This window comes from Gossypium hirsutum, chromosome D01 (assembly GCF_007990345.1).
Source record: "Gossypium hirsutum isolate 1008001.06 chromosome D01, Gossypium_hirsutum_v2.1, whole genome shotgun sequence".
Classification (NCBI taxonomy): domain Eukaryota; kingdom Viridiplantae; phylum Streptophyta; class Magnoliopsida; order Malvales; family Malvaceae; genus Gossypium; species Gossypium hirsutum.
In genome coordinates this window covers 58,521,847-58,545,405 of record NC_053437.1, presented here as the reverse complement: position 1 = coordinate 58,545,405, position 23,559 = coordinate 58,521,847, and the positions used below count along the sequence as shown (strand labels likewise).

The window sequence follows — 23,559 nt, the reverse complement described above, 5'->3', positions numbered from 1 at the left end:
AATCTTATTCTGTGTTTAATGCTAATTTACTTTGTTTGTGATTGCATGGCATCTTCATTCTAAAAGAGGTGTCGATTTACGTTCAGTTTCTCGGTAGAAAGCTTATCATGGAAAAGGGGTTTGTTGATAAAGTAGAGGATAATGCGGCTGTGCGAATATGGGCTGAAACGATACAACGGGAGAAAGGCGATAGTCTTACCGAAGGGTACGTGTCAGAATTGTGGGATTTTACCCGTATCAGTGTAATCCAGAATGACCTTCGAGAAATGAAAGAAGTCTGGGATCAATGGGATGTCGAGGCCAAGCAGCTGTTCTATTGTAACTACGGTGACCTACCTTATCTGCTTAGTGTCAAAGTGGACAAGTATTTATTCCGAGCCCTTGCTCAGTTTTGGAATCCTGCCTACAGTTGTTTCACTTTTGGGAAGGTAGATTTGACGCCTACTGTGGAGGAGTATACGACCTTGCTTCGGTGCCCAAAGATTCAAGTCGACAAGGCTTATTCCAGAGCCGCTTGTGTCCCTCCGTTGTTAAAGAAATTAATGAACATCACCGGGATGAGCGAGCAGTGGGTCGCTGCCCGGATCCAACAGAAGGGCGACAGTAAATGTGTTCCTTGGAAGAGTTTGCGAGATTTGGTGCTTGTACATCCTGACTTAAAGAAAAGGGTCGATGTTTTCGCTTTAGGTATCTATGGACTAGTGGTTTTCCCCAAAGCTTTAGGACACATAGACGAGGCTGTATCTGATTTGTTTGATCGGCTTAGTAAAGGGGTTACACCGGTTCCGGAAATACTCGCTGAAACTTTTAGATCCTTGAATGCGTGTCGAAAAGCAGGGGAGGGAAGGTTTATTGGATGCGCGCAGCTCTTATTGGCATGGTTCCATAGCCACTTCTGGAAAGTCGAAAAGGTCTCTTATCGGGTATTCTCTGATAGCTACTCCCCTCTAGGAGAATTGGTGGCCACGCCAAGACGGGATGATATTTCAGAAGAAAAATGGATAGAGATACTCCAGAATCTCCAGGATGAAGATATTGAATGGAGGGCTTCTTGGTTAATTCCTGATGAAATATTGTACCGATGTGGAGATTTTGACTGGGTTCCGCTGCTCGGGATATGGGGAGCTATCGGATATGCTCCTCTACTCGTATCAAGATAGTATAGATCACGACAATTTATACCAGCAACGCAGGGGTTGGCCTATTGTGATTTTTCCTATAGGGAGGACAACTACAAGAAGAAGGTTCGAGAAATATCTAGTGCCTGGAACCACACTCGTCGAATGAAGATCTTAGCCGTAGGTCCGAAAATTACCCCCGAGTATGGTCAGTGGCGTGAGCAAAGGATCAACGACAACATCCTGGCGTCAAATCCAGAAACTGCTCGATCTTTAGAGGAACACTTACAAGTTTTGCCTTCTGAGATAGAAATCATCAAATAAGAATTCGAAAAAAAGAGTTTAGAATTGGGGAAGAAGATAGAACAACTAGAGGAAGAAAAAATGCAGTTAGGACTGGATGTGGACATTCAAAGATTAGAGCCCGATAAATTGAGAAAAGGAAAGAACAAAGCAGAAGAAGATTTGGACAGCCTGAAGACAGATTACAAGAAGTTGCGCAGGTCGGTAAGAGCTGCTGGCTTGGGTAAAGCGCCAGAACAATGGCGACAAGAAATTCAGGAGGAAAAGATGAAAGCTAATCAATGGGAAAAGAAATTTCAGGATACTCGGGCTCGAGAAGTCGCCTTGGGAAAGAGTCTACTAGTTTGCCAAGACGAGAAGACGGAGTTGAAGGTCCGGATAACTGAACTAGAAAGATCGCTTCACCAGTACTGTAATCGTAATGCTACGGTTGAATTAAGGGCGAGCTTAGACAAAATTGAAGAATTAAAAAGACAAATAGGAGGGCTAGAGAATGCATTGCAAAATAGTGAAATCCGGATAGAGCTTCTAGAAGAAAATAATGAGCAGTGGCAAAGACAATTCCGTCGGTCTCAAGAGCAGATTAGAGAAAGAGATTATATTATGGGAGAGGCGGTGACTCAAGTGCGCGAAGTAGCTGATCATCTGCAAACTCTAGCGGTTCAGGCTGATCTATTAAGTTTGAAGTATGAGTTAGAGTCGGACAGGGGCCGAGAGTTAGCTTGGCTTCTTAGAAAGGTTAAGGCTTTGAGTGTAAGGGCAAAGCCATATATGTAGTCTATTTTATGTAAAGAAACTCTTTATCTAGTAAAGTTTTCTAATGAAGTTGAATTAGAATCAGTGCCTCTTTTTCTTTGCATTCTTTTCATGCATTGCATCACATCACATGCATTAATGACCATTAAAAACCTAATCGAATAAAATCATTTCAGTTAACCTGGAAAACCAACAAAGTTACGGCACCCGAGCTAAGACAAAAATTATGGACCAAAGGTTGGAGAAGCTAGAGCGACTTCAAAAGAAATGCAAGACCAGTTGCAGGCGCAAATGAAAGAGCAAATAGAAAAGATTCAGCGTGACATGGTGCAAAAGATGGAGGAGTCCCAAAATGATCTGGTGGCTAAGATGACGCAATTATTGAAGGGAGTAGATAAGGGTAAAGGTCCTGTGATTGTTAGTGAAGAAGAAAACAATGGTGAACCACTTTATCCTCCAGGTTTCACGCCTCTGCATGCGCAAGTACAGACCGAGCTGCATCCGCGGAGACCCTCTGTGTCGGTTAGGCCCCAGCAGTTCCAAGGCGATGCTTCAATCCCAATGAATTTTCAACCCGGAGCGGGCTTTAATCCCGGTGATAGCCCGAATAATATTGCTGTCCCAGATCTTGACGAGATGGTTGAAAAGGACAAGGCGAAGGAGGAATTTCCAAAACAATTTGAGGAGAAATGGAAATGGATAGAAGAGAAGTTTAGGGTAATAGAAAGCATCGAAAGCTATGGAATAGATGCAAAGGATCTGAGCTTGGTTCCGGACTTGGTGCTCCCTTACAAATTTAAGATGCCAGAATTTGAGAAATACAACGGGACTAGTTGCCCAGGATCCCATATTACTATGTTTTGTAGAATAATGACGGGGCATATTAATAATGATCAATTATTAATACATTGCGTTCAGGAAAGTCTTACGGGAGCGGCGTCAAAGTGGTACAATCAGCTGAGCCGAGCTAAAATGTCTACTTGGAGGGATTTAGCACAGGCTTTCCTGAGACAATACAATCATGTCTCAGAAATGATGCCTGACAGGATAACTCTACAAAATTTAGAGAAGAAATCGAACGAAAGCTTCAGACAATATGCGCAGAGGTGGCGAGAGGTGGCGGTTCAGGTGCAACCACCGCTTTTGGAAAAAGAGATGACGACGCTTTTTATTAATACTTTGAAAGCCCCGTTCATCACTCACATATTGGGAAGCGCTTCAAAAAATTTCTCGGATATAATCATGAATGGTGAAATGATTGAGCATGCCATTAAAAGTGGAAAAATAGATGGAGGAGAAAATAATAGGAGGGCACCCCTGAGGAAAAGAGAAAATGAAGTGAATAATGTGAATGCTTATGGTAGGTCAATTACCGTGAATCAACCAAAGAAAGTGGTTGCTAATCAACAGGGATCATCAAGACAAGAGTCGGGAGCTAGGCAAACTACTGAAAAGCCCCAATTCACGCCAATCCCGATGTCATACAAGGAGTTGTATCAAACTTTATTCGATGCACATGTTGTTGCTCCTCGTTACTTGAGTCCTCTACAACCCTCGTATCCAAATGGTATGATATGAACGCGCAATGTGATTATCACGCGGGAATTTCTGGGCACTCGATAGAAAATTGTACTGCCTTCAAGAAGGTAGTAGAAGGACTTATCAATTTAGGTGTCGTCAAACTTGACGACTCACCTAACGCAAAGAATCCGTTACCTAATCACACAGATAAGGGGGTGAATATGGTTAGCGAAGGTACGGGAGAAGAAGTCAAGACTGACATTGCTGAAGTAAAAACTCCATTGAAGCGGGTCTGGAAAGAAATGGCGAAAAGAGGTTTGGTTATTTCAGATTCTGAGGAAGGGCATGAGACGGGAAATTATTGTGAATTTCACCATAAAACAGGGCACGAAATCCAAGAATGTGAAGGATTTAAGGCTTTGGTTCAAAGCATGATGGATAACAAGGAGATGAGGTTTTACGAAGATGCGAAAGAAATGAGGAGCATATGCGCGACAGAGTTGGGAACAAAGGCTCCAAAAATAAATCATCTTGTGGTCATTATCTCACGCCCTAAGGGTAATGAGGTTAGGGCTCAGGTAACACCGAAAATTGTAATCCAGAAACCATCAAATTTCTCTTATAGGGATAACAAAATGGTGCCGTGGAATTACGGGTGTAATGTGACCATTTTGGGAAAAGAAGCAGAAAGAAATCAGGAAATAGGTTCTTACACGCGCAATGGAAAAAGATATGACGCTCAAGCAGAGTCGTCCAGGGAAGAGAATTGGAAGAAAGAACAGAGGAAAGGGAAAGCAGTAGAAGTTGAACCATTGGTAAATGAACCAATAAAAGAAGAGGAGGCAAAGGAGTTTTTGAAGTTTTTGAAACACAGTGAATACAGTGTTGTGGAGCAACTGCACAAACAGCCAGCCCGCATTTCTGTATTAGCTTTACTCTTAAACTCAGAAGTACATCGGAATGCACTATTAAAGGTGCTAAACGAAACATATGTGGCTGACGATATTTCGGTAAACAAGCTGGATCGGCTGATCAACAATATTGGTGCTGACAATTTTATCTTCTTCAGTGATGATGAAATACCATCCGGGGGAAGAGGTTCTACTAAAGCCCTGCATGTTACTGTCCGATGCAAAGGGTACACACTCCTGGGGGCCTTGGTTGATAATGGATCTGCACTAAATGTATTGCCTTTGTCCACTCTTAGTCGATTACCAATAGACAGTTCGCACATGAAAGCATGCCAGAGCATAGTAAGGGCATTTGATGGAACAAAAAAGGAGGTTATGGGGAGAATTGAGGTACCATTAAGGATTGGCCCAGTCACTTATGAAGTGGATTTCTTGGTAATGGATATTAAACCCTCCTACAACTGTCTATTGGGGAGACCGTGGATACACTCAGCAGGGGCAGTACCTTCATCATTACATCAGAAGGTGAAGTTGGTATCGGAGGATCGGTTGGTAACAATAGATGCAGAGGAGGATATTATCGCAATGATGACTAGCGATGCACCTTATGTGGACATCAACGATGAGGCACTAGAATGTTCTTTTCGGTCGTTAGAATTTGTGAACGCGATGTTTATTGCGGAGGGAAATAGAATTCCAGTACCAAAATATCCAGGACCACTGAGATGGGATTGCGATTGATGGTAGGAAGAGGAGCCTTACCCGGGAAATGATTGGGAAAATATCTTCAGGGAAGGATTGAGGCACCAATGCCGAAGGAAAAGTTTGATAGATTTGGTTTAGGGTACAAGCCAGACATGAAGCAGAAGAAGAAAGAAGTAGAGAAGAGACAAGAGAGAAGAAGGGCACGTTTGAATGGACATGAAGCTAAGTGTGAGCCTTTAACCTTTCCCCACATATCTACATCTTTTGTGTCGGGAGGATTTATTTATTCTGAATGTGGAGTGTCCGGTAGCGGCATGGGAGGAATGTTGGAAAATGTTTATACCAACGCCATAGAAGCAACGGAAAGGAGGGCTTTGTTGGAGATCTGCCCTTATGAGCCTGGAAGCGAGCTAAACAATTGGACTGTTGAAGAAATCCCTGTAGTCTTTAGGGCTTATTCAGAGTAATGCTCAAAATATTCCTGTTGTTTGTTGGCCTAGAAACGATATGAAATCTTTTGTGAAATAGGCATTGGGCCTAAATATCATTATTTTAATGAAATACGTGTCTACGTTCATCTCGATCAGTCACTTTTTTTTCCTTTTATATTTTTCATTTGGTTGATTGTCTTACAAATAATTCTTTCATTTGTAATTCTTTTGCACAAACATATTCATAAATTTATATTCTTGGTATATTCTTTGATATGCCCTCATAGGTCTTCAGATATCAATGACATGAGTGACGCTGCCTCAAACACGGAGCCTATTTTTGAGCAAGAAGTGTGTTCAGAGGGATCCCACGACTTTGAAAATGACGAAGATTATGATGCATCTCCGGACTTGTTAAGAATGATGGAACAAGAGGATAAGCATATCCTACCTCATAGGGAATCGTTAGAAATAGTGAGCCTAGAGGATGGAAATGAGGTGAAAATTGGAACTGAAATCACCGCAAAGACAAGGCAAGACCTCATTAATTTGCTCCGAGAGTTCAAGGATGTTTTCGCGTGGTCGTACCAAGATATGCCTGGGCTAAGTACTAACATTGTGGTGCATCGTCTGCCCATAAAGGAGGATTGTAAACCCGTTCAACAGAAGCTTAGGAGAATGAGACTTGACATTGTGTTGAAAATAAGAGAGGAAGTCAAAAGACAATTCGACGCTGGTTTCTTACAAGAGGTCAAGTATTCGGATTGGGTAGCCAACATCGTCCCTGTTCCCAAAAAAGATGGAAAGGTACGAATGTGTGTGGATTATAGGGATTTAAACAAGGCTAGTCCAAAGGACAACTTTCCACTGCCTCACATTGATACTTTGGTAGATAACACGGCGGGCTATTCATTGTTTTCTTTCATAGACGGTTTCTCTGGATACAATCAAATAAAGATGCATCCTGGAGACATGAGGAAAACCACATTCATTACCTTATGGGGAACATTCTGTTACAAGGTAATGCCCTTCGGATTGAAGAATGCGGGAGCAACGTATCAAAGAGCTATGGTGACTTTGTTTCACGACATGATGCACAAGGAGATCGAAGTCTATGTTGACGATATGATCGCGAAGTCTAGAACGGAAGAAGAGCATGTTCAGGTCTTGAAAAGGTTATTTTTGAGATTAAAGAAATTTCAGCTCAAGCTTAACCCGGCCAAATGCACGTTTGGAGCCAGATCAGGGAAGTTATTAGGCTTCATAGTAAACAAAAAGGGGATCAAGGTTGACCCAGACAAAGTAAAGGCAATACGAGATTTACCTCCCCCGCGCACTCAGAAGGAGGTTCGAGGTTTCCTAGGGAGGCTGAATTACATTGCTCGGTTCATCTCACAACTGACAGAGAAATGTGATCCAGTATTCCGGCTCTTAAAGAAACATAATCCGGGCGAATGGGATGAAGAGTGTCAGAGGGCTTTCGATAAGATAAAGCAGTACTTGGCTAATACTCCAGTCCTATCACCTCTAAGTCCAGATAGGCCATTGATATTGTATCTAACAGTGTTGGAGAATTCCATGGGATGCGTATTGGGCCAACATGATGAGACGGAAAAGAAAGAAAGGGCAATATACTATCTCAGTAAGAAATTTACCGATTGCGAAATGAGGTACTCATCAATTGAGAAGTTGTGTTGTGCTCTAATCTGGGCAACCCGAAGACTGAGGCAGTATATGTTGTATCACACGACTTGGCTGATTTCAAAGTTAGATCCTTTAAAATATATGATGGAATCGACTGCTTTGAACGGGAGAATGGCTAGATGGCAGATCTTGCTCTCAGAATTTGATATAGTATATGTCAGTCAGAAGGCTATAAAGGGAAGTGCAATAGCTGATTTCCTAGCTAGTAGAGCCTTGGAGGACTATGAATCTTTGAACTTCGATTTTCCAAACGAGGACTTGATGTATGTGGCGAATACTGAAGAAAATCCTCAAATGGATCACGTATGGAAGTTAAATTTTGATGGAGCTTCAAATGCTACGGGTAATGGAGTTGGGGCAGTTTTGGTATCCCCAAGTGGAGATCATTATCCTGTTGCTAGCAAGTTGGACTTCGATTGTACAAATAACATGGCAGAATATGAAGCATGTATTATGGGCATTCGTGCAGCCATTGAACGGAACATCAAAGTACTGAGAGTATATGAGGATTCAGCGTTGGTGATATACCAACTCAAAGGGGAGTGGGAGACTAGAGATCCTAAGCTAATCGGTTATAGAAAACTAGTTCTTGAATTGGCTGAGGAGTTTGACGATATCACCTTCTATTACCTCCCACGGGAGGAAAACCAAATGGCTGATGCATTAGCTACTCTAGCTTCGATGATTCAGGTGAATAGACTTGAGGCAATGAGGCCTGTTCAGATGAGTATCTCTGAGACCCCGGCTAATTGCTGCAATATTGAGGAGGAGGGAAAAGATGATTGTCCTTGGTATCAGAGTATCCTACAATATGTGAAGAATCGGGAATACCTTGATCAAGCGACAGAGAATGACAAAAGAACTCTGAGAAAGATAGCCATTGAATATGTCTTAGATGGAGAAGTGTTATATAAAAGAAGGAAGGATCAAGTACTGTTAAGATGTGTGGATACTGTGGAAGCCAAAAAATTTTGGAAGAAGTCCATGAGGGTATTTGTGGGACGCATGCCAGTGGTTTCACGATGGCCAGACAGATCATGAGATTTGGGTACTATTGGCCCACCATGGAAGGAGATTGTATTGATTATGCCAGGAAGTGCCACAAATGCCAAATTTACGGAGACAAAATACACGCGCCTCCTTCACCTCTTCACGTCATGACCTCTCCTTGGCCGTTTTCCATGTGGGGTATGGATGTTATTGGGCCAATATCACCAAAGGCTTCTAATGGGCATCGCTTCATCTTCGTAGTAATTGATTACTTTACCAAGTGGGTGGAGGCTGCTTCATATGCAAATGTCACGAAAGCAGTAGTCAGCAAATTCTTGAAGAAGGAGATCATTTGTCGATATAGAATGCCTGAGAGGATCATATCCGACAATGCGATGAACTTGAATAATAGCACAATAGCTGAAGTTTGTAGCAAATTCAAGATTAAGCATCATAACTCATCGCCGTATCGTCCCAAAATGAATGGTGCAGTGGAGGCGGCCAATAAAAACATTAAAAGGATTGTGGGGAAAATGACTGAAACCTACAAGGATTGGCATGAGAAATTATCATTTGCTCTCCTTGCCTATCGAACATCTGTTAGAACTTCTACTGGGGCAACGCCTTTTTCTCTGGTTTATGGAATGGAGGCAGTATTACCCATTGAAGTTGAAATCCCTTCTCTACGGGTGTTATCTGAGCTACAGTTGGATGAAGCCGATTGGATCCAATCTCGGTACGATCAGTTGAACCTAATAGAAGAAAAAGGCTAAGAGCTATTCACCATGGGCAAATGTACCAGAAACGAATGATGCGAGCCTCTAATAAAAAGGTTCGCCCCCGAGAATTTCGTGAAGGGGACTTGGTACTAAAAAAGATTCTTCCTATGCAAAAAGATTTTAGAGGAAAATGGATGCCAAATTGGGAAGGCCCTTATGTTGTAAAGAAGGCCTTTTCCGGTGGAGCTTTGATCCTATGCGAGATGGATGGTAAAAGTTTACCAAATCCTGTAAACGCAGACTCCGTCAAGAAATACTTCACTTGAAAGAAAGGGGAACCAAAGTGAAAACCCGTAAAGGGCGCTTTGCTTCCTAAAAAAAAAAAAAGGGAGACTTTGGAGAGGCTAAGGTGAAAACCGGTAAAGGGCACTTTGAGACCAAAGAGGGCTTGAGTCGAAAACCCGAAAAGGACGACTCAAGTATTGGGCAGGATTGGAACATCAGGATTTGAGCGGATCAAATTTTGATCAGGGGCATATGATGATCTTGCTTTACCAATAAGGAAGGATATGCAACGTCTTGGAACATTGACAGAGTATTGCAGATCTCCTGAACACATGTCAAACTTAGAAGGGTCTTCGGAAAGTTTGTACAGAGAAACTCAAGCTGCGATAACTGGGGCACCTAGTTCTTATGTGTATTCTTGAAAATACATTCTCTCTTTCTTCCTTTCCTTTTGTGAAAACGCACATTCTCAATCCACTTCTTTGTTACCTTTCTTTCGCCATCTTTGATGTTTTATTTGAGTCATGATCAGAACTAGCTTTATTCTTATCCATTGTTATGATCTTTTTGCAAACATGTTGCATAGGAATAATGATTAACGAACTAATAAAACTTTCAGGAAAGAAGTTTTGCACATTACTCTGGAAAATTTCTAAATAATATAGGGACCTGAAACATGACTATTGTTTAGAAAATACCAAGTTTAAAGGGTGAAATAGCTAGGAAGGAAGAGTCTAAGTTAAAGACTATCCTTTCAGATTTTGTCGTCTAAACATTGATTGAACAAAATGACAAGCTGTCGTGTTAATTACAAAGCTTAAATGAACAAGCAAGCAATGATCATAAGGCAATAGGAAGGGGTTACCTCGGAGAAGAGAGCCTTCACTTGCGCATAAGACTTTGGTACGATACCTTGAGAATGGTGTAGGAAACCAGAACGGTTCAGATCATATATCCCCGAATTGTGATAAAAGAGGACAGAAGAAAAGCCACATATTTCTACCCTTAGATTACTGTGAGAGAATGATGGTACAAATTTTGGCGTCCCAGTGGATATAACTTTGAGGTTTACAATGGGGACAGTCTGGCTAAATGTTCCTTCAAAAATCAGTCAAGCGAGAAGGCGTTGTAGCACGTCAGTCACAAAACCTTGATAAACTTCGAGTAGTGATAACCTAAGCGAGATCATTCTCGGGAAAATAAAATTCTGCATTCATGCAAACACCATTCACATATGTCTAGTTAGGAGCATTTGTTTCATTTTGATCATGTCATCCTAATCATTAGGCATAATTAGGTTTATTATACAGGTCTTATCTCCCTGAGATTACAGTGGAACAGACCAAAGAATTTCAGATCTTATCTCCTTGAGGTTACAGCAGAGTAGATTGAAGCCAGAGGATCTTATCTCCCTGAGATTACAGCGGGGCAGATCAAAGATAGTAATCCTATCTCCTTGAGATTACAATGGAGCGGATTAAAGGATCTTATCTCTCTGAAGTTACAGTAGAGAAGATCACATCAGGTCTTATTTCCCTGAGATTACAGTGGAACAGACCAAAGAATTTCAGATCTTATCTCCCTGAGATTACAGCGGAGCAGATCGAAGACACTATCCTATCTCCCTGAAGTTACAGTGGAGCGGATTAAAATAAAGGATCTTATCTCTCTGAGGTTACAGCAGAGTAGATCGCATCAAGTCTTATTTCCCTGAAGATGCAGTGGAACAGACTGAAAACAAGTCATATCCCCCTAAAGTTGTAGCGGAGCAGACAGAAGATAGTGATTCTTATCATGTCTAATCTTATTCCCCTAAAGTTGTAGTAGAATAGATGGAAGCGAAGTCACAAACCTTGTCTCTCTGAAGTTGCAGTGGAGCGGGTCAAAATGATGGACCTTACCCCCTGAAGCTACAATAGAGTGGATTGAAGCTACAAGTTTTGTCTTTTGGAAGTTACAGTGGAGTGGGTCGACGCAACAAGACACAGTGGACTAGAATAAAGTTACTTGAAAAGAAGCGTCAAGAGAAGTCAATACTCGGCAAAGACTGGACAAAAATTGGTCTTTCTTAGTCTTTGCTCTGTTATCGTTACACGACAACGAGCAAAGAGGGGCAGCTGTACAAGCCCAATTTTTGACCCAGGGCCCAATAACAAATTTTAACCTAAAAACTACCCAGGCCCAACTAGCCTAACCCAATCAGCCCAAAACATAAACACCTAGCAGAAACCCTAGCCCCCTGTTGTGCCGCACCTGCTCCTGCCCTCCTTACCTGCCCTCTGTTCACAGCCGTCACCACGCTCACTTGCCACCGACTCACCTGTTCCAACTGCTCCGCCAGTACCTGCAACAAACACCAACAAGCAACAGCAAATACGGATAGCAAAAGGAGATTTTTTATTTTGTATTTTGGCTATATAAGGCCGATTGAAAAAATCAGAAACGGGGGGCTTCTTTTTCTTTTTTTTCGATTTGTAACCAAGAAAACAAATTTCAACAGAATAATAAAAATATCAAGCTTCAAGGTGATTTCCTGGGTTTTCGATTGCAATCTTTACTTTTTCTTTTTTTTCGTTGTATTTATTTTATTTTATTTTGATTTTTTAAACGAAATAAAAAAAATAAAATAAAGAAAAAAGAGACTCACCGCGGGTCGCTGTTTCCTCCTCGTCGGAAACTCCTTCTCCGGTGAGGAAACCGACTGTAGAGAAGCCTAACAGCCTTTTCCCATTCGTTTTTGGTCATTTTGAGGCCGGATTCGGGTTTAGGAGATAGGCATCTCTAAGGGCACGCCTTTCTCCACTCGCCGGCCACCGTGTACGGCGTCACTGGCGCCGGCGATCCGACGGGCGACAAGGTGGCCCTCGGCCGGACCCGAGATCAAGAAAGGGGAAGAGGGAGAGAGAACTGAGAAGTTTTTAGTTTTTAAAAAAAAAGGGAATGGGGCTGAATGATTTTTTTTTAACAAAAATTAGTTTAAATACCTAAATGAAACGGCGTCGTTTTGGCCTGTTTCATTCGGCCTCAAACGACGCCGTTTTGCGTCTAAACCGATATCCGACCCGCGACCCGACCCGTCTGATCTAGGGATCCGCGTGTTTTTGACGGAAGGGCTAATTGCACCTTTAGCCCTTCCGCTTTTTTAATGCTTTTTAAATTAGGTTCTTTTGATCTTTTAAATTTACCCAAAATTTTTTCGTATTTTCAACTTCGTCCTTACTCGAACTACGCCGTTTTAAAGGAAGGGTAATTTTCTTTGATGGTCCCTCCATGTTACATGCGTGTTCAGAGCAATCCCTCCCCTTTCGTTTATTTGCGCTTTGAACCCCCGAATCTTGTTTAATGTTTAATCTAATCCTTTAGTGATTTTGTTTATTTTCTTTACAAATTTTATATTATTATTGTTATTGCATTATTATTATTATTATAATTGCTTTTATAGATATATACATATATTATTATATATTTTTACATATACTTATACACATTTTTTGTAATATATATATATATACATATAAACATACCTATTTTATAATTTATTTATACATGCATATATATTTATAATACACGTACATATTTCTAACCTTTATAAATATATATATACATATTTTTACATATATATATGTACATATTTTATATATTTTATAATTCATACATGTACATATTTTTCATACTTCATAGCTTAAAACCATCTATATATATCTATATGCATTTTTTATAAATACATGCATATAAAATATATTTTCATACACCTTTATTATGTATACATATTTATATACTTACATACACTTCATACATATTTATTTTTTCTTTATATTTTAAAATATACTTTATATATATTTCATATATTTTGTAACTTACGTATACACACATATTTTAATTTACATTTCTATACATATATATTCCTTTACGTTTTATTTGTGTTCACTATTTATTTCATTTTATTATTATTTTGAATGAAAGTTTTGATTTATTTGTTTATATACATTGTTATTTTATATGATTGTAGGACTAACGTTTATTTATTATTGTTGCTATTGCTCATATCATTTTATACTTTTGTATTCATTATGATTTTGCCATGAATAACAACAATGCAAATTGCTTTCACATCTTTTACTACGATTTTAGTGTTTTATTTTACTCGACATAACATAATTTGTTTTGAATAAATAATATTTCGTCTTTAGATTCGAGAGGATCGTATCTTAACTTACTGGGTTTCGATTTTCACGATAAATCTAAATGACGAATCTTTTTAAACTCAAATTTTAAATGATCTTGGGATTAAAAAATTGCGTCCTAACTTACGGGTCGTGATCTCATTTTTAAATCCGAGATGGCTAAAATATCTTTTAAATAAGCATTTTTCATTTGCGTGTTGGGAATTTGAGACATTGTGTCCTAACTTACTGGATATGATTCTCTTTCTCGATTAACGTGAAATATGCTACTTTTCCCAAAAATTTTCATTTTAATATAAGGATCGTATTTTTAAAGTTCTTCAAAGTTTTCGACATTAAGACATTAAGTAATCAATTAGGTACCAATTTTGGGCGTATCGAGGGTGCTAATCCTTCCTCGTGCGTAACTGACTCCCGAACCCATTTTTCTGAATTTTGTGGACCAAAATCGTTGTTTTAATAAAACTAAACCGTTTATTAAAAACAACCACTTTTCAAGGTGATCCAATCACACCTCATAAAAAAGGATTGGTGGCGACTCCCATTTTTGTTTTCATTTTCCAAAACCCAAGTCGACCCGTTTTCCATCAAAAAAAATGGTGTCAACAGTTATAAAAATTAAGTTCAATGTAATCTTGAATAGTTATAATGATGCAACTTGTTTGTTAACCTCAAAATATGTAACGAACTAAAATTTAGTGGTATCAAAAAATACAATTTCAAAATTCTGTTTTCGTAAAATAAATCTGTAAATATAAAATAAAAATATTTACAAAGTTATTATAAAACTAAATTGAAATTCAATTAAGTAATTTAGCCGAAAAAAGTAGTTAATTAATGTTCAAAGACTAAATCGTAAAAGTCAAATCACTATAGATTTTCAATTAGGAAAAGACTCGGGAACTTAGATAATAATTATTCAAAGAACTAAAATGATTAATAAACCAATTTTGAATAGATTTTAGTGGATTTTGATGAATATTTCAATTAATAAATAAATTATGAATAAATTAATATTTATTAAGCATAAAGCATGATTAAATTAAACTAATAACGTATTAATCTATCTATAACTAACAAAATTAGTGGATCTTCTTCTTCCCTAAAATCTCACCGTCCATTGAAGGTGAAAAAGAAAGAAAAGCTTGAAATTCTTTAGACTTTCGGCCATAAATTCAAGTAAGTTCCTAAGTAATTTTTCTTTGATTTTTATAGATTTATAATCATGAGAGCTTGATTTAGATGGCCCATGTACCAATTTGATAAACTATTAAAGTTTTAAAAAGTTGTCATTATTAATTAATTGATGAAATAGGCTTGAAATTGATAGATTTTAAGCTTAGATTATGAAAAGGACTATATTATAAAGTTAATTTAGTTTGTTTGTTAACATTGTTACATTAGGGACCAAATCAAATAAATATAAAATATGTCATAAAATTATGTTAGAAATAGAAATATAAGGTCCCTAATGAGAATATGTGAAATCAGATTTAACCCGAAGCTAGGAATCGAGAGTTATGTTTGGATAAAATGTAAAATATGCTTAACTTTATGTCTGGATGAGAATTGATTTAGTTTATTTGTTGTATGATTTTACGTAGCTAAAAACGACGCTGAGTTGTCGAGAGAGAGGAAAAATGAGAGTTGTTGACGAGTGACATGAGATTTCGGTTTGTACTTTATGATTTGGGATAGAAATATTGCTTGCATATACTTGTTTATTTAATGATTAATCATCGAGGTGAGTATATAATTGTTGTATGAATTGATTTGTTGTGATTGTTATTGAATATCCAGAAAAAGGACTGAATAGAATAAAATGGAAAGTACATATGATTTTATGGAAAATTATGTGTATTATGAGAATGAATTGAAACATGTCATATGGTATGAGTTATTTGTGAGTCAATGATTAATTGGGATGAAATTGTGAAATTCAATGTGAAGATATATATTTATACGAATTAGTTTGAATTGAAATGAAATGGGCAAATCGTTATGTACTTGTACAGTCTACAAGGTATGATAGGTAAATGTAAACAATTATAGAGTATAAATATGCGCATGTGAATAATTACAAGATGTGAAAATGCAAACGTAACTGATAACAAGGTATTAACATGTGAAATTGATAGATTATAGGGATGGAAATGAATATATGTATAATTTATGCCTGTGTGAACTTAGTAAAAGGTTAAGGATATGTGATTGTACGAAGCTTATTACAGGTTTAGCTCGGACGAGTAACCTGATGTGATGTGGTAGAGGTTTAGCCCAAACGGGTAACCTGATACAATTTCAGCTTGGATGAGTAACTTGGTGTGGTGCAGTTTACCTATGTATCTGAATCTGTTTTACTAGGGTTTCATCGGATGAAACATTATAAATGAAATTGGAAACTTGAAAATATAATGAAATAGATTGATAATAGAATGTGATAATGAAATGAATTACATGAAATTGAAATGAGTTTGTGAATTGATAAATGTACTTGGAATTATATGTATGCATATATGTGATTCGTGTTAAAAATAATAAATAAAAGGGATTATGCAAAATGGTTGGAAACGAGCCATGAGGGCCAAAACGAATTCGAATGAGTCAATAGACTCCAGAAAGAGATTTGGATGGTAAGTTAAATGAGTAAATGATATGAGTTGAACATGAAACTTGGATGGCATAATGTCAATGGCATATAGGTACATGTGATTTATTCATGATTGGTATTGGATGTTATTAAGACATGAGAATTGGTACTTAGCAATTAGTATGTATTGGCCATTTCTATTGTAAATACTGAAATGATGGTATATATGTATATGTGTATTCACCTATGTTTATGATATGAAATTGTTTGGCATAATAGGATATAACTTGGATAAGCATTGTATTTGAACTCAATATGGTTGTTCTCGAATGTTAATGTCATGTTATCTTGAATCACGAAAGTATCACTGAGCATTATTGCTCAACGTAAGGTTTGTTTATCCCGTGCGCAAGTATAGGTATTTCTCGAAGCCCCGAAAGGTTAACTTAGCATCCAGATCATAGCCATTGACTCAACGAAGTTTGTAAAGTTCTTTTCATTTTGTCAAATAACATATACCTAGGATAGATTTGGTTATAAGTTAAAAATGTTTGAGTTTGTGTATTAAGTTATGAACATATGAAAATGATGATAGTTCATACATGGTAATGGTTTTTATGATTTAGGAATGACATGTTAAACATGTTTTATAAATGGTGGATAGTCATTTATGGTCTTAGGATCAAATATTGTTGTCGCATGTTAGGTTGAAACAAATGGGAATAAGAAGTATAGTATTCTGCCAAGGAAGTCGCAACTCCACTCCTTATATGTTGCGACACTAGCCCCCTTATCACGACGTCTCCTGTTTGAGGTCGCGGCGTTAACTCTGTAATGTTTTCAAAACTTTTCAATTTGGTCCTTAAGCTACGAAGTTTGCTTACTGTCTTCAAGGTCGTGACACCAAACCATGAGAGTCGTGACATTAGCCCAAAAAGTTTTAAAACTTTACAGTTTAGTCATTGTTAGATCCTGGGATAGTAATGAGCTTTTGTAAGCTCGTATACGACCCGAAAATGATTGTATATTATATCATACACATGTATTATTCATATTTAAATGTTTAGTGATTGAAATTGTATATAAATTATCATAATTGCTTCTACAACAAATGTGATATCCCATAGCTTGGACCTGATGATCGGGTCGGGTATGAGGTGTTACAAAACACCCTTATATAGTATGAATGTTGAAAAAAAATTTGCTTTGCTTTGTAACTTTTAAATAATTAATTTATTAATATTAAATTTAAAATCAAATTAAAAGTAATAATTTTTAAAATTGATTACAATTTATGTTTCCAAAATTAAGAAAAAAGAAAAATATGGAATGTAATAACAATAAGGAGATGTATTTGATCTCTAATACCAAATTTATACAATACGTTAAAAAAAAAGAATGAACATAAATAAAAAGAGACAGATGAAAAAAAATGAAATATAGAAAGACCTGATTAGAAACATTAAATGTTAGAAACACATTACGCAAGTTTATATTTTTACAGTGAAAGTTAATTCAGAAAAAATTGTAAATTTGACATCAAATGAAAATTATTATTTAATATCATAATATTATTACAAAATATCAAAAAAATACAAATTACCAAAAAATGAGAAAATTACGAAATTTACAAAAAAAAAACCCTTCCAATTTCTACAAACATTACAATTTGACCCCCTAAGTTTCTAACTTTGGGATTTGCTGCTTGATCCCTACACCATCCATTACATCCCATCATCGCCATTACTCTTGACTGATCCCATCACGACACCCTCACTAGTTGCACTATTGGCAAGGTACCCACCTACTAGTTAGTCTATCATAACTGACTATAACTCTCATCACTATCTTTGTACCTCTCCTTCTTGGCATACCATTGAAAAGAAGATAAAAAAACATGAAGGCAGAAGAGGGGAAACTCTTGGAATTGCTCCCTAAACACACACATTCTCTTGGTTCTCTCATCCTTACCAGCAACACCATTACCTTCCACCTCTCTCGTAAGTACGATCCTCCATTCACTAAGCGTTCATCAAAATCCATCAGCCAATTTTCTCAATTATCATCACCACACCAAAATTGGCCCTCACAAACCTATTCAAGACCCCGCGAATCCATCAAATAAACCAATAATCAAAATTAGAGTTTCATTTTGAAAGAAATAGAAAAATCAAATAAAAGAAGAGTGAAAACTCAATGTTTTAGGTTCCATATCTTGAAGGGTTTTAGGTTTGATCTAGACGATTTGAACGATGAGGAGTTGACTGTTAATGAAGAGAAGCCCATACTTTGAAATGGTGTTAATCCAAAAGTGGACGGGGCTGTAACAACCAGGTACAATGGTGTCAAAAAGTACAATTTTGGGTTTCGTTTTAGTGAACCAAGTCTGTAAATAATTAATAAAAATATTTACAAATTTATGTTATAAATAAATTGAATCAATGATAAGTAATTTAGTTGATTTGAGTATTTAATCTAGTCCAATGATTAAATTATAAAGTTAGATCGCTATAAATTTTAATTTGAAAATAGTTAAAGGGACTCAAATTACTAATAGTCCAAAAGTTTAATATGGCAATGAAACATGCCAAATATGTGACAAAAAAAAGTGGGCTGATATATTACTATTATTATTTATTATAAAAAATAAATAATTAAAGGTTTAAATGAGTTAAGTGGAAGGAGAGAGAAGATTGTCTTATCCATCCTCCCACGCACGAAAGAAAGAAAAGAAAGAAAGCCAAAAAAAAATTTGCTTAGGGTTTTCAAGTTTTAGTCCACAAATTGGTTAGTGCAATTTAATACTTTTCTTACAAATTTTATGTTTTTGAGATCGGAGAATCTTAATTTAGTTAACTTATGTATTAATTTGTAAAACTATTAAGGTTTTAGGAAGTTACCATTAATGATTTATCTATGTTTTCTATGTTAAATTGATAGATTTTTAGTGTATATATGGAAAATGACTAGATTTTGAAGTTAAATGTTAGATTTTTCACCTGAGAAATTAAAGTGGATATCAGGTAGAGTTGTTATGAGATTTTGTAAGAAACCAATAATAGAGAGTCTAAAATAGAGGGAAATAAATTCGAATTATAAATCGACGCTTAGAATGGAATGAAATGTAAAATTGTTTGAGATAATAATTGATTGTGAATTAGGTTGATTATTTATGGTGTTATTTGTTTATGTTAATTTGTAGTTATCAACGACTTGGTTTCCTCAAGAGCGAACGAAAAAGCTAAAGTCATCGACGAATAATTCGAAATTCCGTGTAAGAATCACTACAACTCAACTTATTATTTATTTTCCCTTTTATTTTCATTATTAGGTAAGTTGGCAAAACGAAGAAAGTTACACATGAGTGACTGACTAAAATTACAATATTAAGATTGATTATTGTGATAGAGAGTTAAATTGTATAAAATTTGAAATAGTATAATTTAGTAAGGTTGTGCATTTGGCTTGAACATGAGACGAATCATGCCATGTTTTATATGAAATGACATTCAACGAAAGTGTTGTTGTTGTTGAGATCAATAGAATGAAAACTAAACTGTGAATGAAATTAGACTATGGGTTGTTGTAGTAATTGTTGGACAAAGTTGAGAATAATTAATGATTTATAAAATTGAGTAAAAAAAATTGCTTCGATTATTAGTCGATGAGCGCTAGGCACATTTTCTTCGAACATCCCAACCGTGGCTTTCACAATTAGTTCTTCGGCTGAGTCAATGAGTGCTGGGTGCGAATTGTTTATGTCGAAAGTACCGATATAGAACTACTTTGACTATAGGTCGATGAGCGTTGGGCACATTAACCATTGGACGTACCGACGAGTGCTGGGCACAATTATTGCTTCGGATGAACTGATGAACGCTGGGAGCAATTTGTTTAGTTCAAGACGTATCGATTAGGCACTAGGTGCCGAATTGTAGTATTAGTAGGATCCGTAAATTAGTTCGAATCTGAGTTATGTATTAGCGAACATAAATGTTGAATAGGAAGAGTGGTTTGATTCAAATTGGTAATGTAATATGATATGACGAAATGAGACAAAATCAAATAAGGTTACATACTTCGTTACCATAAAGTGTTAATAAGTTCGTTAAAATAGATTGGTTAGTTAAAATATCAAATTTGGTTTATTTGGGATGCATGTGTATATTAATGTATTGGATAAACTTTGACATGAAACATACTTGAATTGGTCTAAGAAAGAAACAAATCAACTGAGTCCAATCATCTAAATTTCATACTATATTGAGTGAGTTATAGTAATACTATTGGAATTATTCATCGTAAGGTTTTGTTTTCATATGCAAGCTAGGTGTATTTTGAGATCTTGTACTTAGAGTTGTTAGCATCCAACCGACAAATATTGGACTCAATAAAGTTCGTATATTTTGTTTTGTTTCAAGTTTGCATGTACTTGGTTTTTAGTAAAGTCATTTGGCTATAGTTTTGTATGTGTGACATGAAAAATTTAACTTTTGATTGCAATAACTATAATATTATTAGTCAATTAAATGGTTTTAATGTGATATGCTTAGTTTGTGGTATGTTTCGGAATATCGAACTGTTGAGAATTGACTTGGGAGATGATTTGAATATGGATATATTATGAAATCTAAATTTTGCAGGAAGTTTTTATGTAAAATAAGCAAAAATCCTGCTGATATTTTTTAAAAAAATTACCACTACGTTACCATTTCAATAAAGTGAGATAAAAAAGTAGGTTACCGAAGTAACTGAATGTGACATTTTTTATTCGAATCCTTTAACTAAATCGGATATAAAGTGTTACAGGCGCAGATCGAAGTTGTGAATTTTAAATCATTACTTTAAAATTGAATAAGATTGAATCGAGGTTTTATAAAGTGTTCAATCACTATAATTTCCATGTAAGAATAAAATTGACTATGATAGAGCATTTATAAACCTAATTTGCTATTAGGTAAAAAAATGCTTAAAATATTTGAACTTGGTGTGTTCAATGGTAAAATATTTTTTATCCAATAACGAATGTATAATTATTTAAAACAAAAAACAAAAAACAAAATATGTATCCTAAAATTAAAATATAATTGTTGTTATATGCTATAAAAATAACTTTTGCAAACTTGTATAAAAAGTAATTTATTATACTTAAATCATGTAAGTTTGTATGAAAAAGTTATAAGATAATTAATAATTCAGTTAAACCCATCAATTATAATAATTACTGAATCATGTAATTACAAATAATTATACCTAAATTCAGTTATTAAATGATTTTTCAAACATTAAGTTAATTAATTAAGTAATTAATTAAGTAAGTAAGGAAACCTGTTTATTCATAGGGTTGATCGATAATGATCAAAGTTAAAAACTAGTTATACAAAACCTAATTAATTAAGTCGCCAAAAAAGGCTCACAAGTTTCACCATTGTAAGAGGCTCTCCAAATACCTAAACCATACCACACTTGTATACAATTGGCAACAGTAAACCATGTTTTTGTACACAATTGATCTCTATGAACTATACTAGAACTTAGTAGGTGCTTAATCAATCTAGTTGTTCTCAAACAGACAACAATGAATCGCACTTTTGTACTATTAAACCTTTGATTTTCGGGTTGCAGTGTCCTGTTCGAGTTTTGTCATTACAGTACAAGCACCTAAAATTAAGCAGCTGTCTGATAGAGGAAAGATCTCTAAAGCTAATGATGTCTCCCTGATATCCCGCACGTACGCCATTCAACCCTACCCCAGTAGTTGACCAGTCCATTTCCCGCACCTCCAAGGCTTAACCTTCAAAAAACAATCACTACTACGCTCTCTGTGATCTTTTGTAGTAAAAGCAAAGAAATCTCGAACCAACTCATTATCAAATATATCCCCTCCGTTCCACCATAGTCTACACGCAAAGCACACACACGCACGCGCGCTTTTTCATTTGATCTCCAGCTTTTCCATGGAAACCCAAGTCCCAAATCCGTCGTCAAAGCCACCCAAAGATTATCGCTCCAACGTCGACACTTCCCGTCCTTTCCGCTCAGTCAAAGAAGCCGTTGCTGTCTTCGGTGAGCGGCTTCTCGTTGGAGAGATATATACTCCAAAGCCTTACACTTACAGTCGCCCTCCTAGCCAAGAGATCACATGGTTTTCACCCAGTCCCCTAAGCCGTAAAGAAGATGACCAGGAGAGTATCCATCATCAAGGGGTTCTTGATACCTTAAAGAAGCTCGAGACTGAGCTGGAGGAAACAAAGGCCGAGTTGAAGTTGCTGAAGGAGAGAGAATCCGAAACCGAAGTTGCGTTGGCTTCACTTAATGCTGAACTTCACAAGAACATGTCAAAGTTGGCTAGAGCTGAGGCGGCGGCAGCTAAAATGGCGGCGGAGACAACAACACCCAGAACTGTGAGTATGGAGATGGGAAATAAATCAGAAGATAGAGCGAGAGAGGAAGAGAGAAGAAAGGAGTTGATGAAAAGAATGGAAAATAACCCAACCTTGTCTCAGATACTGAGTATAGGTGAGAAAGAAGGGTATTTCGGAGGGAAAAGAGAAAGGAAGTTGATGAAGAAGAAACCCATTGTTCCTTTGGTTGGAGATTGGCTTTTCAAGAAGAAAGGCTCCCCCACTACTCTTCACAATCCTCTTTATGCCTCCTGAAATGCATGTTAATTAAACAAGAAAAAAGATCTCCATCCATCTCATAAAAATGTCTGTCTTACTTGGGTTTTTTTTTCTTCTTCTCATTTAATGTATTATTATCTTCGTAATTTGGTCGTATAAAGGTAAAAATTATGGGAGTTCATGTGTAACATATGGAGAGAGGGTGTTTGTATTTGTCCAATGTAATTAAAGAAATTTATCGGTGTTTCGTTGTTCAGACTAGCTGCGATTGAATTTTCCTTTTTATTATGGTTAGTTTTGTTTAGACAAAATTTAGAGGCGGTGATTAGTGGTTGTTTATATTGATATGTGGAGAGTTACGAGAATTTGAAAAAGTTATGGTGGAGCTTAGATGAAATTGTAATAGGGAAGGAGAACTTGGGCCATCTTGATGCAAGTGTTATGGGTTATACTTTTAATCTCGCTTCAAATAGACTGTCGTAGAGTAATATTCTTCTAAGGTATTTAAAAAAAAAATTGATGAAAACAACTCGAAATGAAAAAAAAAAAACACAAGAAAATAATATACGTTATATTTGAATAAATATTCTTAATTCAAGAATAAATCATATAATCAGATGATTGCAAATAAAGGGAAATATCTCTATTTATAGTTGAGCTCTTAAAATAAACGACATAGATTATGTTATATCAATAATTAAGATTAGAATTTATATATA

At 36.5% G+C, this 23,559-nt stretch overlaps 1 protein-coding gene and 1 long non-coding RNA gene across 2 annotated transcripts; both read left to right on the top strand.

The window, feature by feature from the left end:
• The first annotated feature begins 18,877 nt into the window (after positions 1–18,877).
• Positions 18,878–20,327, top strand: LOC121213970 (uncharacterized). The gene is made up of 3 exons (XR_005909560.1): positions 18,878–19,004; positions 19,420–19,491; positions 20,014–20,327. It is a non-coding gene; the product is annotated as an uncharacterized lncRNA (long non-coding RNA).
• A 1,738-nt stretch (positions 20,328–22,065) lies between these two features.
• LOC107920888 (WEB family protein At3g51220) lies at positions 22,066–23,101 on the top strand. Its single transcript, XM_016850707.2, has one exon. The coding sequence runs from the start codon at positions 22,175–22,177 to the stop codon at positions 22,874–22,876; it is 702 nt and encodes a 233-aa protein (XP_016706196.1). The 5' UTR covers positions 22,066–22,174; the 3' UTR covers positions 22,877–23,101.
• The last annotated feature ends 458 nt before the right edge of the window (positions 23,102–23,559 follow it).